At 39.1% G+C, this 16,433-nt stretch overlaps 3 protein-coding genes and 1 long non-coding RNA gene across 10 annotated transcripts; 2 read left to right on the top strand and 2 right to left on the bottom strand.

Annotated features, from left to right (window-relative positions):
* The first annotated feature begins 91 nt into the window (after nucleotides 1–91).
* LOC114135194 (zinc finger protein Eos) lies at nucleotides 92–7,762 on the top strand. 7 transcript variants are annotated; one of them, XM_028002249.1, is made up of 9 exons: nucleotides 278–602; nucleotides 1,135–1,192; nucleotides 1,286–1,390; nucleotides 1,497–1,751; nucleotides 2,863–3,030; nucleotides 3,125–3,274; nucleotides 3,481–3,612; nucleotides 5,107–5,238; nucleotides 5,311–7,762. In XM_028002249.1, exons 2-9 carry the CDS (start codon nucleotides 1,153–1,155, stop codon nucleotides 5,979–5,981), a joined length of 1,653 nt encoding a protein of 550 aa, XP_027858050.1. In that variant the 5' UTR covers nucleotides 278–602; nucleotides 1,135–1,152; the 3' UTR covers nucleotides 5,982–7,762. The 7 variants fall into 7 exon arrangements, with proteins under 7 accessions (XP_027858049.1, XP_027858047.1, XP_027858051.1 ...); XM_028002248.1 differs by lacking the exon at nucleotides 278–602 and adding an exon at nucleotides 92–173 and having other exon boundaries at nucleotides 5,107–7,762; XM_028002246.1 differs by lacking the exon at nucleotides 278–602 and adding an exon at nucleotides 102–224 and having other exon boundaries at nucleotides 5,107–7,762.
* A 978-nt stretch (nucleotides 7,763–8,740) lies between these two features.
* Nucleotides 8,741–9,597, bottom strand: LOC114135455 (40S ribosomal protein S26; the record flags this gene model as incomplete). Its single annotated transcript, XM_028002762.1, has 3 exons — nucleotides 8,741–8,839; nucleotides 8,989–9,119; nucleotides 9,402–9,597. Coding segments are annotated over 3 exons (363 nt in total), but the record flags the coding sequence as incomplete, so codon positions are not given.
* A 1,665-nt stretch (nucleotides 9,598–11,262) lies between these two features.
* LOC114135616 (uncharacterized) lies at nucleotides 11,263–13,828 on the top strand. The gene is made up of 5 exons (XR_003593623.1): nucleotides 11,263–11,408; nucleotides 12,043–12,165; nucleotides 13,145–13,319; nucleotides 13,545–13,604; nucleotides 13,716–13,828. It is a non-coding gene; the product is annotated as an uncharacterized LOC114135616 (long non-coding RNA).
* On the bottom strand, nucleotides 13,032–15,950 carry fkbp11 (FKBP prolyl isomerase 11). The gene is made up of 6 exons (XM_028003053.1): nucleotides 15,192–15,950; nucleotides 15,042–15,104; nucleotides 13,713–13,800; nucleotides 13,569–13,602; nucleotides 13,389–13,459; nucleotides 13,032–13,283 (listed from the first exon to the last, which is right to left on the bottom strand). The coding sequence occupies exons 1-6, from the start codon at nucleotides 15,318–15,320 to the stop codon at nucleotides 13,075–13,077; spliced, it is 594 nt and encodes a 197-aa protein (XP_027858854.1). The 5' UTR covers nucleotides 15,321–15,950; the 3' UTR covers nucleotides 13,032–13,074.
* Nucleotides 15,951–16,433: the final 483 nt, after the last annotated feature.

Here is a 16,433-nt window from a genome sequence, read left to right as displayed (position 1 = left end):
AAGAAATTTCTTTTTCAAAACTGATTGTGATAGTAGAGAAACTATAAAATGTATATGTAAAATGTGTACAAAGTCAACAAATGCCTTGCTCTGAACTGACGTGCCTAATGTGATCCGGAAGTTATCCCAACCTAGATAACTATTCTTCCGGTGAATATTGCCGTCATAAACAGGTAGATAAAAAAATCTGATTTACCTCAATGAAACGGCCTTGACAGAGACAGGTAATTTACCAAGTTTTTAAGAATCGGACAGCTTTTGAGAGGTATTTATAGTCGTTAGTCTTTGCCGTGTTGAAACAGTCAAACCACCAACTGACTAGCTGCAGCTGTTGGTGTGGCTGCGGCTGCCATAGCAACCGCTGAAGAAACACTGACAGGCTAACGGTTGTTTGTTGTGCTAGCCTCAAACATGACGTCGAGCCGAGTAGTGTGTTCAGTTCAGCGACATCTACCCAGTTAGTATCATAACCTAATGCTACTTCCTGGCGCCGTTACTTATATTTCTTACTAGCATCATTGTTCTTTGAGTTTTTATCAGGCTGTCGATGATGTCAGACTGTTGTATCGTCTTGCTGTTGAGTTCAGCTAACTTGACAAACGGTAATTTCCATCCCATGCAGTAAGCTAACGTTAGCTACCAAGGCCATAAACTTGGGTTACCTCACCCTCACCGTTATGTAAACGCTGTCTTTCTGGTTCGTGATCGGGATTTCAGATTATTTAGACACAAATAAATTCTAAAATAGGTTGTCTTAACTTTGAGCTTATTTTTTGAAGTTGTCATTTGCTGGTTCTAATTGTCTGGTTTGGTAAGGTTAGGAGTGGACCTAACCTAGCTGCCAGTAATCTACTCTAATGCGATTAATTGATCCACATCAACTAATCTACAAACATGATTGATTTTAAAGTGCATCCGTCAATCATCGCACAGAAACTGTGTGCTTTAGGAGTGTTGCAGTTAAGTGTTAGAAATGCCAGATTAAATCTGCCCTCTGTGTTTCTTTAACTCACTGATCAATTGTAATCTGTATCTGTTTTCCTAAACAGATATGTATAGTGTTTGACATGCAATGGTGTTCAGAGATTAATTATGTTTGAGAAAGTACTCAACTTGACCTAAATATAATTTCAGGATTCAGCTTGAACTAGTATGGATGTTGATGACTGTAATGGCAGAGCCTATATTTCAGGTAAAGGTTTATGTAGTAGAAGCTACCATGTTGTTTAACATTGGCATGCTTGTTAAATGTGGGACTCCGCAGTTATTATGGTTGTGGTTTTAGGTAGTGGGGAGTCATCACTGGAAAGAGAGTTTTCTGGGAACCTTGGAGGTCCAAATGTAAGCACCCCAAATAGCAAGAACAACTCTCCTAGACGGTCTCTAAGTGGTGAGTGGGAAGTTAAACTATTCTTATTTACATGTGCATTTCAATAAACAAGATTGATCAATTAATGTCATGTTTCCTCTGTCTGATTTTTCTCGTGCCTCTGCAGCCAACTCTATTAAAGTGGAGTTGTACAGTGATGAAGACCTAGGACGCAATAATGAAGATGAAAGAATAGAGCGGATAGATGATGGAGGCTCAGGACAGGGATCAGAGTCTGGTGGAGGCTACAGGGAAGTCATGAACCCTGAGACCATGGCACCTGGAGCCACCAGACTGCCGAACGGAAAGCTGAAGTGTGACATTTGTGGAATGATCTGCATCGGGCCTAATGTTCTCATGGTGCACAAACGCAGCCATACAGGTGACTAATGTGTTTAAACCATAAACATTTAAGTAAGAATTAAGAAAGCACATCATGTGTAAACAATTTAAGACATTTTCTGGATTTATACCATTTTAAAAAGTATGGAGTTGTTTTTTTATTATATATTTTTTTTAAAGTGTGGATAGGAGTGGAAAAATGTTTGGAGTTGGAGTTTGGAGTTTCTATTTTCTAAAAGAGAAATAAAATCGAATTTTCCAAAATGTAAGTGGTTTTTACATTGAAACCATATTGAATTAATGTCCTTTGATTTTGATTTGCTGCATTAGTTAAAAGTTTAGCCTTCTCTGTTTGGCTTTTCAAGTTTCTGGCTTAGACCCCACACATAAATACATACCTATTTAAAATGGAAAAAAGGACAATTTTATAGTTTTGTTTTTTTTCTCCAACTTTTACTCGGTTTAGGCTAGGATTCGAAGCATCTTCCTTACATGGAGCTATGATGCCAAACAACATCTCATTCAGAAACTTTTGAGTACTGAATGTACATGTGATGTTACTGCAAACAACTAGTGGTTGTAGCAATTTCATAAAAAATCCCCATTCTTTTACTTAGTTTTCTTGTATTGTCTGTTTTTGCTTGTTGTGATAACATTAATAGTCTATTATTGTGCTTTTGTGGCCAAGACTTCCTAGCAAAAGAGATTTTAAATCTTAATTGGATTATTCCAGGTAAAAATAAAGATTAATTGAAGAAAAGCTTTAAAAAGTTTACAAAATGTTTTTAAGAATTTGTGAAACATAAGGATCTTTGATTTTTCTGAGTTGGTGCAGAAGCAGAAAAATCAGTGAAACTATTCACTACTACAACGCTGAATCAGAAGCAAATGTCATTGTTGCGTAATTTCATAAACAGTGGTACAAAAAGATAATAATAATAATGTGAATTCTTAGTACTCAAATCTCTAAAATATAAAAAATGAAAACAACTGATAAAAGAAAACAAGTAATTCTGGGTCTGAAAATGTGCTACATTTTGAATGTAAGATCCTCAGGAATCCTGCGTTCTTGTCTAAGTAGACTAACACAATGCACTAAGCCATGTAGTTGTTTGAAGAGAACATGTGCTAACTTATTTTACAATTCACAGGGGAAAGACCATTTCAATGTAACCAATGTGGCGCCTCATTCACCCAAAAAGGCAACCTGCTCCGCCACATCAAGCTGCACTCAGGAGAGAAGCCGTTTAAATGTCCCTTTTGCAGCTATGCTTGTCGAAGAAGAGATGCCCTTACTGGGCACTTACGCACTCATGCAGGTAGAACAATTTAATATCTGATAAGTGTGTTTTGTTGTTCTTTTCTTTCTTACAATCAGTCTGCGTTATAACTGTCTTCCTCCTCTACCTCCAGTGTCCTCTCCAACCATAGGGAAACCATATAAATGCAGTTTTTGCGGCCGTAGTTACAAGCAGCAAAACACCCTGGAGGAACACCATGAGCGCTGTCATGGTTACCTACAAAGTCTGGAGTCACAACCAACAAACAGTGCTCATAATCTAGGTATAGTACTGGCACTCATTCCTCTTACAGAATGGTGACCGTAAAAACTCCTTTACAAGTTGATGACCACAATCCTCCTTCCATAATTGCCTGAAATCCCAAAATGTGGTTTTAGATTCCACAGCAAACTAGGACTCACAAGAAACGCTGTCTGAGTTATGACGAAACTTTAAAATAACGTAACAGTTTGTTTGTACTCTGTCCAGGAGAGGAGATGAGAGAGCTAGAGTTTGTACCAGACTCTCTTCTGCAGCCGTCCTCAGACAAGATGGCTTTTATCGATCGGCTCGCCAACAGCGTCACTAAACGCAAAAGATCCACACCACAAAAATTTGTAGGTGAGCATTTAGTCTCAGTGTGGACGGTTTTAGGGATTTAACAAAGCAATATTCGTTGCTTTAAGTGTAAATTCAGGTAGTCAAATCTGCCTTTTTGATGGGATCACCAGTCCTCTGTACTTATTCTCCCAGAGGGTTCAAGTAGCTTCCCAATTCTGTTTCTAGTAGTCAAACTTATGTGCAGTAGGAAGGACTTTAGTGATTTAACTAAAGCAAAAAAATTTAGATGTATTTATTTATATTTATATCACATCTACGCAGTTGATATTGCAATGGCGATTTCAATTTAATATATTGTGCAGCTCCACTTTAAAACCAACAACTTGAGATTTTGTGATGGATCAACACAAAATAGCAAAACATTGTGAAGGGATGCATTTTTTTTTTCAGAACTTTTATACAAGTAAAGATCTGAAAAGTGTGACAAGCAGACTGGTCAAGGAGTAAGTTGCAGAGAAGTGTAAACTGCAGTTGGGTTGAAAAACAATATTGTAGATTTTGGATACCTCACAGAGCATAGTTCAATCCGGCATCACCAAAGAGAAAACAATATGTCACTTCTGAAAACCCACAAAAGCACAACTGACCATCTAAACTGTCTGCCTGAGCAAAAAGGCTATAATTCGGCAAGGCAGCCAAAAGGTCAACGGTAACTCTGCAGGAGCTGCAGAGAGCCACAGCTTACTGTTTGCATCAAGACATTTAGGAGAGTCAACTAAAAAACAAAACTAGAAAGCTAGCACTGCATACAGCCCTAAACATACCATCCCTGTGGGGGAGCATATTAGTGGCAGAATGATGATGTGGAAATGTTTTACGTCAGTAGGAGCAGTGAAGCTGGTCAGAGTAAATTCAAGGCAGTCCTGGAAGTAAACCTTTCAAAGGCTGGAAAAGCCTTGAGACTGGGACGGAGGTTCAACTCCCTTCAGGATAGCTGTCCTACACATGCAGACTGATCGACAATGGAATGATTCAGGAGTAGTCTAGTCAAAATTTACACTTAAATACAATTGAAAATATGTAGCAGACTTTACAATTAATGTTCCCAGACCTTCTCTTTCCAATCTGGCTGGCCTCGAGTTGTTTTGTGAAGAAGAATAGGCAAGAATTTCAGTCTTTGGCTGTGCTAATTGGAAGAAAGACACTAGCAGCTATAATTGCAGCAATAGGTGTTTATATAAAGCATGGACTGAGGTGGGGTTAATACAAATGCATGCCACACTTTTCTGATTTTTGTTTTAAAAAATTATGAAAACCTTGTGTCTTCTTTTTCCCCTGCACAAATATGCCTTTGCTTGTTTTGGTCTATCACATCATCCAGCCAGAAAAAGTCATCCTTAAGGCTGTAATAAGAAACAATTAGGAACAAAAGTCTTTCAGGAATATAAATGCTTTTGTAAAGCATTACACAGAATGCATCAAAAGTTTCGGTAATAACTTATTTGATGGAACTGAATATTATATCATGAGATTGTGTGTGTCTTTATGTTGCAGGACAGAAGCACATGCGCCTCAACATTGCGGATGCACCTTATGACCTGACAGCTGGCTTGGATAAAGGTGAGGACGTGCAAGCTGGGGACCTGGAAGAACCTCACTTCGCCAGCCTTGCAGAGTACACAGCAGGTAATGGAGGAGGATTATCAGATGCCATTAGGCCTCTACACCTTCCTCCCCCTCATCCATCCTTTTTTAAAGAACTCCGGCCGAGCCTCAGCTCCCCTCACACCTCCGTTGCTCTGGGCCCGAGGTTGGATTGCACGGGCACCGGAGTTGGGCTGGGAGCTGTTGTTGTTGGCGGGAGGGAGGCAGCAGAGGGTCACGAAGACCTTCCTGCTGGCCGAAGTCATGCACCGTCGCCTAGCAATGGTTTCCAGGACTCCACAGACACGGAAAGCATGCCGGACGAGCCCTGCAACAGCACAGCTCCTGTCCCAACGTTGCCCAGTAACAACGGGCATCAGCTCCTTCACTCCAGCAAACACATCGCCAGACCTCCTCCCACCTCACACCACAGGAGTCGGGAGAGACGCAGCCCCAACCGAGCCAAAGATCGGGAGCTGGAAAGAGAAGATGGAGGACACCCAGCGTTTCTGCCTCCCGCCTCGGCTCCGACTTCCAGCTCACCTACGGCGCCTTCCTCTACCTCCAGGGAGGCTTTCCGGGTCGTAGATGCAGAAGGGCGGGCTGTGCGGTCGTTCCGGTGCGAGCACTGCCGCGTGCTTTTCTTGGACCACGTCATGTTTACCATCCACATGGGCTGCCACGGTTTCCGACAGCCTTTCGAGTGCAACATTTGTGGCTACCGCAGCAAGGACAGATACGAATTTTCTTCACACATTGTCCGCGGAGAGCACATTATAGACTGAGGTTTATCGCTGGACGCCCTTCTGTGCATACAGAGATCCCCCCCCTCCACTCAGACGAGGACCTGGCTTGGTTTGATCTGCACATGAGCTTGAAGGGGTCACCGACGGCGAGAAGCCGCTCCTGAATGTTTCAGATCCTGGCACAAAATTGTAATAGGATTTCTAGTTATTTTATGAGTGATTTAAGTATTTAAAGTACATTTTCATTAAAGGTGTACCAAAGTGTAGAAGGACAAAATGCATTCTTTTATCCACAGACGTGCCTTGCACCAAATTTCAGGATTCAGACTGCATGCACAAACTATAGTAGACAAATCCTCATCAGAATTAACACGGGAAAGTCTATGGTGAAATCTTTAAAGAAATGAATGCTTCATTCGAAGTTTATGCTTTTTCTTTTATGTTTCTTTAACACTGGAGGAATCCTGTGCAGTTGCTTTATTTCAAAAAGTACAACTCAAGCTCAAAACCAAGTCCATGTTAGCTAAAGTAAAACATTGGAAGGGGTTGTCCTTTATATTATATTAGAAATGCACTTTGGTTTTTACAAGAGGTGAAATGAAGAGATTTGTGTTTGTATGTATTGGCGTGTGTGAGAGAACAACCCTGAGGGGCCCTCAGTTTTGTTGTAAAAGTGAATAATGAAGGCCCTTGTTTTTGTCTGTCGATGCCTTGAGGAATAATGTATGAATCTGTTTTCGTCTCTTGACTGTTTTGTTTGCACTGATACCTGCCAGAAATCTGATTATATTAAATTATTTTATAGAAATATAGTAATGTTCTGCACCTCTCTGAAAAATAATGAGGAAAAACCGGCTGAAAGCTCTGTCTCGAGAGGAGCGGGGTTTAGTTATCACTGCCAGAGTTTTAGTTCAGAACTTCCCTTTGAAAAATAAATTAAGACCTGATCCAACACTAATATATAACAAATCTATTTATGATGTATTTAAAATGAGTTTGATGTTCTGTCATTGTATTGTGCCTTTGACTTGTTCCCCAGGCTGGAAATGCTAGACTTCATGTCTTTCTGGATGTCACAATAAGGATGTCACAGAATGATTTAAACACTTGCGTTCTTATTTTTGTTAGTATTTCATGCATTTTAGATTCTCTGTGGCTTTTTAGCAAATGTTTACCCTGTTTAGCAAAACTAAACCTGATATTCTATTATGAAAGTTGAAGATTTAAGGTTAGGGTTGTTGGACCTTTTAGTGGTTAAAGCGCAATGTTCTGCCCAGAAGGCAGTTTGAATCTCGAGTTAACAGGAATAAAATAAACAGTTATGAAAAATGTTCTTAAAATTCAAGACTGACTCGGGCTTCAACCTTGTGATCATGGTTCGAGTCTTTTCCCTCGTCAGTTTTTCATTCATTAGTTTTCTTATTTCCAGGTTCAAACTTTTCTAAGACGAACTAAATTGAGCCCACTCAGCCACTTTAGGCTTTAAATGAATATTAGTGGTTGTGCCAGTGTTGTGAACAGTTCCTGTTTTGTCTTACTGATCCCAGTTCATTGATTCTTGCAGTTTTAACAGTTGTTTAGATATGCAGACGTTCTGAAACATAAAATGTTTGAAAATAACGGTTTAAGGCAACGTGTTTGTTTGGTATTAGTGTGGTTCAGTGCGGCACCAAATAATTTCCTCATAACTGGGCCAAAGAACCATTTGTTTGCTACTGTAAAGCACTTTTCCTTGGTTATAGCAGCGAGAGGAAAATTCAGACATTTGTACATTTGGGAAAAGGCTGTTTATTGCTGTTATTAAAGGCTTTTGGACATTATAATCCTCATCTCCACTTTATTTTGTGGAAGTTCTTTCAAACTGTGTGACGTAAACGTATACCTCATTTAATCTGGAAGGAAAGTTTTAACTAAGCACATATCTCTGCTAAAACAGACTTGAGTCACATTGCACTTTAATATTTCAAAGTCTAAAATCACATACATTTTTCTTTTGACAGGAAATAAAATTCCCATTCTTCAGCAGTGAACAATATCCTGCCTTCCTGAGGATAGTGTTATATGGGGAAGAGGTTTTCTGAAATTTATAGATTCCTGGAGTTTATTTAAACACCTAGTGACCTCATTGTTAAGAATGTTGACTTTAAAGTGTTCATCTTAAATATATTTGTACAGCAAAAGCATTTAATACCGAGGTCTCCCTTTGCGTTTTCATTTAAGCCCCTCATGCAAAAACTTTTTAAATGTAGAAATAAATGTTGTGCCTTTAGTTGGAAGTCTTATTTTTCTAACAGCTGTCTTTTATACACTAAATGCTGTTTTGGTCCAGATTAATTATCCCAAACTCTGATCAGATCAAGTTTCTAAACTACTGGCTTATTCATATTTTTTGATCCTATAAAAAAATCCAAAAGAATCGTCTTGGCTCTCAAATTTACAATGTGCCATATCCTATATTTACCCACTAAAGGCACAAGTTTGACCCTCATATTGTTCCAAAGCTATTTGTTCCTGAGCAAACCCAAAAACGTTCTAGATAACTCACTAATAAATACATCAATTCAAGTTATTATATTTACTAAACTATAGTGATCTTTGTGATGCTTCTTTAATGTTTAACTTAATCTTTTTCCTCTCAATATTGCTTTAAATAACTACAGCTTTTTAAATGTATCATATGTACTTTTGCATTTGCTTAACTCAATCTGAACTTGCTGTAAGTTTTGTACTGTAAGCGTCTACCCTAAATAAAATCTCATTTGTGTTTCCTAGAAAAACAAAAGACTGAGTTTCACTGATTCAAGTTTTGTAAAGGTGTTTTAATTTTCTTTTTCAGGAACACAGCATCTTCAGATTTCACTTTACATTGGTTTTGGAGGAGCTCTTGGTGCGCCAGCCTGTAAAGAGAAACAAAAACAGAAATGTTAACACAAGAGCCGCTACAAACATCTTGTGAGCTCATCTCAACCAAGTTATTTTAGTCCAAATCTGGAAGCCGGCTTATTCCAGCGCCAGTCAGACTTATAAAGTCTGGAGAAAAACTCACAGCGGGCCTGAATCTTGGTGGTGGGGTTCGGTCCTTCCTGGCCTCACAGGAGCGGTTCCTCACCACTTTGCTGTGGATGGCACAGCTGACACAGTAGTGCAGCTTCACGTAGAGCTTGGGCAGAACATAAGCTGCAAAGTGAAGAATGACATCAATATAAAAATACAAAAAATAAATTTTTTGTATAAAAATCTGTTAATCTTAGCTGTCAGGTCATGGTTGGTAGATGTCACTCATTAGTACACAAATCTGATCTTTCAACTTAACATTTTAAAACCTAAAGTGTAGCTTTTATCAAACATTTTCTGTCTTATGTTACCCATGTAGATTTCCCTTCTTTTTAAAAAAAATCCAAATCCTTACTCTTAATTCATTGCTGAAATTTTGGGTATTTTGTTTGAGAGGACACTTACAGTCGAAGACGCTGGCATCTGAGATGTCTCTCACAGCCGCTGCCTCCACAATGTTCCTGATGACAAACTTCTTAATGGCCTTGTCCTTGGGGACGCAGCGGGCGCAGTTTGTGCAGCGGATGGGCTGCACATGTCCACGGCCCTTCTTGGCACGACCGTTGTTTCTTCTCTTCTTGGTCTGTAACACACAGAGCCAATGTTAAAAAAAACAACACACACACTAAACTCAGGTGACTGTTTTCATTCGACAATAAAGCAAAATAATAAACGGTAAGTTTCTCGAGTTTCCGTACATAACATACCAATATAAAACATCTCCACATTTCTTCATCTGTTCACTAATATAGATTATTCAATAACACTTTCGCTCAGACGGTTTGCCATCTTTTTATTCAATGATGTGTTGTGAAATATGAGATTGTCTGTATATAAATTCTTGGTAGTTATGTTAGTTAAGAGGACTGCTACAACTCAATTTACTGACAATATCTGAAAAGGTAGGACACTCCAAAATTTTAACATGTCATGACATCTAAAGGTTTTGAATTTCAGCCTGTTTTGGTATTTTGGCTGGTTTTATCACAAATTTCAATGTTAGCCAAGAAACATATTACCCCAGAATATCAGCTTTTTAAGCTCTGTAACTGTCTTTATCTTGGTATCGAATACATTTTAAAAAGTGTTTTTTTCCCTACATACATTCTTAAAATACTACTTATCTGTTACAAATAAGCTAAATGCCAAAGTCACCTCCCTGCATAGACAATAGTACATCTCTTATTCTTATGATGGATTGAAAATGAAATTGCGTTTGAAACCTTGAGATATAAACGTGTAGTACAATTCACAACACTCGGGAATCCAAACTATGTCACTGTGAACCTCCAATAACAGAGAGGTGCGTTGAATTAAAACAGATAATTAGGGCTAAAACGTTTTATGAAGGATGCGGTAGGTTACCCGACTGGGTTAGCTTCGGGGTTTTGAACTTTAGCTGCCAAGAGGCATTTTTACATCCATGTATTGTCAATTTAGCGTTTTAATGAACTAACGCTCTTGAGAATCAAATTTTCGTGACAAATTTATGTTGCTGCAGCTCGTCTCAGTTTACATTAGCAGCTACTTTATCGTTAGCCAGCCCAACGAACACATGCACAAAACGGCTAGCCTGCTAACGGTTAGCATTAGGCCCCGACTCTTTTACTACTTGTTCTGATGGATATTAATAGCCTGTTCGACGTGTCGTGTATTCGTTATGGGTTTAAAAATGCTTACATGTGTTCAGAGCGCCACACATGTCGATTAAAATACGAGTTTATTATGTGTGTGAAATGCCGCCGTCGGTAGCACACACTCACCATGTTGCACGGGAAGCTGGAAAGAGGACCGGAAGAGGCTGCACGGCGACACAAGAACCCGTCCGCTCCGCCCTCTGACTGATTTAAACATAGAGTAAAATCTACCGTCTACAGAAGAAGATGTCTAAAATGAAAATATCTCACGTATCATCTCATATCTATGTGTATTTGTGTCTATATATAAGATTAGGCTGTTCTTAATCTTGTTTTGCAAGGTATAAGTCATTTGATTTGTTTATTACATATAACTTGTACAATCGTTACCCATTCTCACACACCGACAAATATATTTGTGGTTTTGGACTCTACATTCATTAGTTTCTCGATTTAAACCCTGCACTAATTGCTGGACAGTGCACAAATGAGTCAATACTGACCTCTAATTATTATACAGTAGCATTACAGAGGACTTCACACACCCTGAAAGTCAAACTCAGTGAATCGCATTTTAATTCAGTTGTATTAGTTTGTCTTTAGTTGAATCTATTCACAAGTCCTTTTGTCCCCACAGGCACCCATACCAGAACTTTAATTCTCCTTTCATTTCGCTGCCAGAACTCTGGAAGCTTGATAACGGCAGCAAAAACAAAAGTAACGGCCGCCTGGCAAGAAACTGGGTCCGAAACCACACAGCTGGCGGCAGCATCTGGTGAGTTCTCGTTAAAAAAAAAAAAAAAAAACATGTTCAGGGACGTGCTGTGGTTCCACCCACGTTTGGAGGCCTTGAGTCCTCGACGCGGCCGTCGCGGGTTCGATTCCCGGACCCGGCGACATTTACCGCATGTCTTCCCCCTTTCCTGTCAGCCTACTTTCATATAAGGGACACTAGAGCCCGCAAAAGACCCCCTGGAGGGGAGAAAAAACCCCAACAGTTTCATTGTTCAGATGTTCGGGGTCACCAATGTGGAAGTCAGGAGAAAAAGACGAAAAAATAATTTGAGTCTTGTTTTATTCTCAGTGTCTTCCAACCGTTGGTGTCTTCTCACCTCACCTTCTCCCCTTCTCATTAAGAGTATTCGTGTGAAATATATACATTGTATCCGCCACAGAATCATTTGTTTTGTTGACTTTTTAAGTGCACTTAGACACTCTGCAAATTTGAAACCATAAAATACTTCTTAATCGGAGTGTTTTAGTGGACTTCTGAAGATTTTAACAAAACTCCCCTCTCCCTTTGAAGAGCAGTAATCCCAGATAATGGTGCTGCCATTACCGTACTTTAATGTGGGTGTGGTATTCTTTTGCTGACACTTTGTGTTTTTTTGCTTATTTCTGACAAACAGGTTTTAGGCCCAGAAGGTCCAATTTGATATCAACGGACCATAACACAAAAGATCTTACCCAGCTCAGAATTTCTCTGCAAGACGAGGATCCTGTTTTGCGATTCTTCCTTCAACCTCAGCCAGGTATTTTCTTGAAGACGGCCGTTTATTCAAGCATTACATATTATGCTTCTGTGAACAGGGGTACATCCTTATCCTGACTCATCACCTTTTGTCCAAAGAGATGATTTTGATCCTTTTAAACCTCTTTGCAAACTCTGCTAAATGCTCCAAATGTCAGGAAATCCTTCTCAGACAGGGTGTGAACCATTAGGCAACCAGGTTGTTGCTGCTTTTTATTCGCTTTGAAAGTGATTTTTCTTAAAGATTTTGTAGTTAAGTGTTTTCTTTTTATGGAACATAGTGCTTCTGTTCAGATTCTTTTAAATTATTTTTTTCTGTTTGCATTTCTTTTTTGTGATAAACTGATTTTAATATCAGGCTTCAAAGATTTTTTAAGGAAAAATGTGAACTTTGACTAGGCCACTCCAAAGCCAGTAAGTTTGTTTTTCCAGCCATTCAGTGATGACCTTTCTGTCGTACTTTGGATCATCGTTCTGCTGCATTTTTGCCTCAAAACCAGGTTAGCTTGAGGTTAAAGTCACAAACTGATGGCCGCACATTCGCCATCAGGTGTTTATAAAGAAGAACAGAGTTCATGGATCCACCAAGAGCCAAAGCAGTCCCGGATCACCATGATGCCACCACTGTGTTTGACTGTAGAATGATGCTGTTTTATAAAATGGTTAGTTTTACAGCAGAAGTAAAGGGATGAGGTTTCCACCTTCTTTTTGTCAGACAACAGACCGTTTCCCAAAAGATCTTGGGAAAGATTGTAAAGCTTTGGCTCAATTTTAAAAACATTTTTGACATAGTTGTTATAGGATATTGTTTTTTCACAAAGTGCTTACAAAGTGGTGTTCTGTACGAAATAAGCGAAAAACAACAAAGTCCTTGAAAAAGTTTATTTAAATTAGATTCTCTGCCAGGACCTCATTTGTTCTTGCTCTTCTTATCTTTGGACTTCTTTTTGCTGAGCTTCTGGGCGTTGGCCTTTTTGTAGAGGTAAAGCCCCACCAGGCCGAGCAGCGTGGGCACCAGGGCAAAACACACCAGGGGGAAAACGTCGTTGATGATCTTCTGCCACTGCGCCTGCGGTGAGAGAGAAATCACCTCCACCTCGAACTCAAGCGTAGCATCACCTGCGACAGATGCGGTATTTTGCTGTCATCCACCAAGTATGTACCGAGAAGTGACTTAATAAAATGCATCGTTACTTTTTATTTGTCATTGTTTGGTCTGGGTACCTGGAATTGTAGGAGGGTATCCTTTTTTTCCATATGCAAGGCGAGAAGGAATGGTGGCTTTTATTTTTTGCCTGAAGACGGGAAAACAAATTTGCTTCTCAAAAATCATTGGACACATTTATAAAATGTTTTCTTCTTTTTTGACAAAAATCAAAGCTTTTTCTCGCCTGTGAGACTTACCCTTCACAAACACCAATCAAGCTTTGCTCCAGACCTGTAAGGAAAGTCACACAACACTGACTATGAGGAAATAAAAGGTCTCAATGAAGTGTCGCTGATGCTGCAGGAAAGCTGCATTATTAATATCATTATTTGTATATTTACCAGCAATGACTGTCCTCTTCCCCAACACGAGAACGAGAGGATCCTTGGACAGCGAGGAGTCGATCAACTGCCCATCCATCAGCTTTCCCTGAGCAATCAGAGAAACAGGAACAGGAGTAAGAAAGAGAAAAACCAAGATTTCAGAGTTGATGGCTGTTGTTTTTTCTCACACCAGGTGTGTAATCAGTTAAGGTTTTGCAATTAATTGTAACAGAATATATGAATAACCCTAAATGTAAAACAGAAACATCATGAGAAACAGATTTTTGGTCCATTACTTTTGATAAGAGGAGATCATTCAACATTTTTCTTACTAACTAAGATAAAAAGACATCAGTGATCTTTAGACCAGATATGTGGTTATCTTAAAGGTTTTTAACAAAAATCACTGTATTTATACCTTATTCAGTATTTATGGTAATACTAATAATTATTATTAATGATAATAATAATCATCATTATCACAATTATTATGACTATTCATAATAAAAAATATTATTACTATTAGAAGTAATAATAATTGCAGCTATTGCAGCAATAGATATGTATTGAACTTAAAATTCAACTTATGACATTAATGGAAATTTCAACCTCAGCTCACAATTTAATAATAAAAAAAGAAAGTAAATTTGTATCGTCTAAATTTTGGGAGAGATTTTATTAATTTCTTTATTTTCCTTTTTTCTCAGTTTTATAATAATCTATGTTATTTGTATTATTAAGGGAAAATAAATGCATAATATTAAATGGCACAGTACCATATGTAGTATTTCTCACCAACGTGTTAATTTCCACTAATGGAAATTAACACGTTGAAAGTTGAAACTATATTTTAAATATATATATATGTATATATATATATATAAACTGTGAGAGCAACTGAACATTATAAATCGCTGCCATCATTTTTATATTTCTACTATAATAAAATGAAAGCGATGTCCAACCGAGCTGGTATTATGCTGACGTGTTGCACCGCCCCTATATGCCTCATAGTAAAAATCTAAGTCGAATCGGTTCCCGTGTAAAGTCACATGAAACACAGACGCGTAAAACCACATCATGTCCAAAGTGTGAGTCTAAATCACGAGCCTGAGGCTTTTTATCGCTCAGTCTGAGCCGCTGTATGGAAATGCTGCAGCGGGATCCACATGGTTCATGCGGACGGTGCCACATAGACAACATCTGCCCTCGTCATCAGCTGGGCTCGTCTCTGCCGTTGTTTGTAAAAAAATAAAATAAAATAAAATAAAATAGGTTCCTTCCCCAAATACAGACGGGCTCGCTGCTTTATAGGATAAAGGAGAGCTGAGTGTCTGATTGACTTACTGTGTAGTGGACTTGCAGCGTGTCTCCCATTGTGGAGAGTACTGAACAAGTTTCTGGCTTCACCTACAGCATATGAAGAGTTCAGAAACTGTTATTTTGTTTCAGGGTGTTGCGTTGTAGCATTTCCTGCTGCTATACTGTAATACTCACCAGTGTCTCGACCTGCAGCTCATCCGTTTCACTTTCCTCAACCTGTGCGAGTGCACAGGAGAAAACAGCAAGCACCAGGAGAAAAACCCGTGTCTTCATTGTGAACTTGTGGAGAAGAGCCGCTGCCATCCACTAACTTCCGTCTGGCTTCTTCTGCACCCAGCAGAGCGGACAGAGAGAAAATATCGAGCTGCACCGCCTGTTTGGTCGATAAGTGCGTCCAAAATGGCTCGGCAGCAAATAATGCTGAGGTGTTGTAACACTGTGGCGATTAGCCACCCGTGGATGTTGTCCCAACACCTGGGTCTCTCCACGAAGAGCCCGCCTTGAAAATTCCTCCAGCAGCATCCCATCTGCCTGCCGTGGGAGGGAAGCGGAAGAATGACTCCGCGCAGCCGCTAGGGGGCAGCGGCGCTCTGCTTCAGCTCTTCCCTCACGACGACTGGTGGGAATTCCAAGACTTTCTTGGGATTCACACCACTTGGCTGAGCTCAGAAGAAAGAGCGTAATCTTTCGGAGACTCCTGTCTGTTTAGCACACCTGATTGAAATGAACACGTCATTAGCAGGCTCCAGTAAGAGTTAGTGAATGGGTTAGGACCACCAAGAAAATGTTGGAAACCACAGTTATGGTCATGAACAGGACCAGTAGTTCTGTTGTTTGACTGGTTTGAGCTTCGCTGTTTTGCAGTCCTCTCAAATGTCCTTTAGAATGAGCAATTCGGCAATTGCAATGCAGTCAGGGGAGGATCCGAGTTATAAAAGGAATTAGTTTTTCAAAAATATAAATATATACAAATATTTAGAAGGTTTGAGAACCGAGCTAGCTAATTATTTTAATGATGAATAGTTTAAACCATATAGTTCCTTAAAAAAGGCATAGATTACTACTGATCCAAACACATGGAGTTAAGCCCATAATTATTAATATGCTTGGCTGACTAAACATGTAAAATATATTTTCTTTCAACAAGTAAGTTTCTGATTGGAAATGAGACAGGCATCTCTCAAAAGATAATAGAACAATGTAAAAGAAGTATCAGTTTAAGAAAAATAACTTATATTTTAAATGAATCATACAATGTTGAAAATCATTTATACTCTTCCCAGTAGCCAATGAAAAAATATGCATTCAGTCAAATGATTTATAAAACTGCTGCACATATTTTTGCGTGATTGTATGGGTATTTTGATTATGTTTCTTTGATAATGAGCTCCGTGTCTTGGAGGTTGGCAGTGCTAT

The sequence above is a fragment of the Xiphophorus couchianus genome, chromosome 20 (assembly GCF_001444195.1).
Source record: "Xiphophorus couchianus chromosome 20, X_couchianus-1.0, whole genome shotgun sequence".
Classification (NCBI taxonomy): domain Eukaryota; kingdom Metazoa; phylum Chordata; class Actinopteri; order Cyprinodontiformes; family Poeciliidae; genus Xiphophorus; species Xiphophorus couchianus.
Note: the sequence above shows the minus strand (reverse complement) of the source record. Positions and strands in the feature narration are given on the sequence as shown.

Bases quoted from the DNA above. Each gene is read 5' to 3' on its own strand.
- LOC114135194 (XM_028002248.1), top strand. From the start codon at position 1,153: ATGGATGTTGATGACTGTAATGGCAGAGCCTATATTTCAG. The intron at 1,193-1,285 runs GTAAAGGTTTAT...TTGTGGTTTTAG, and splicing joins TGGCAGAGCCTATATTTCAG to GTAGTGGGGAGTCATCACTG. The intron at 1,752-2,862 runs GTGACTAATGTG...TACAATTCACAG, and splicing joins GCACAAACGCAGCCATACAG to GGGAAAGACCATTTCAATGT.
- fkbp11 (XM_028003053.1), bottom strand. From the start codon at position 15,320: ATGGCAGCGGCTCTTCTCCACAAGTTCACAATGAAGACACGGGTTTTT. The intron at 13,460-13,568 runs GTAAGTCTCACA...TCCCGTCTTCAG, and splicing joins TTGATTGGTGTTTGTGAAGG to GCAAAAAATAAAAGCCACCA. The intron at 13,284-13,388 runs GTACCCAGACCA...CATCTGTCGCAG, and splicing joins ATACCCTCCTACAATTCCAG to GTGATGCTACGCTTGAGTTC.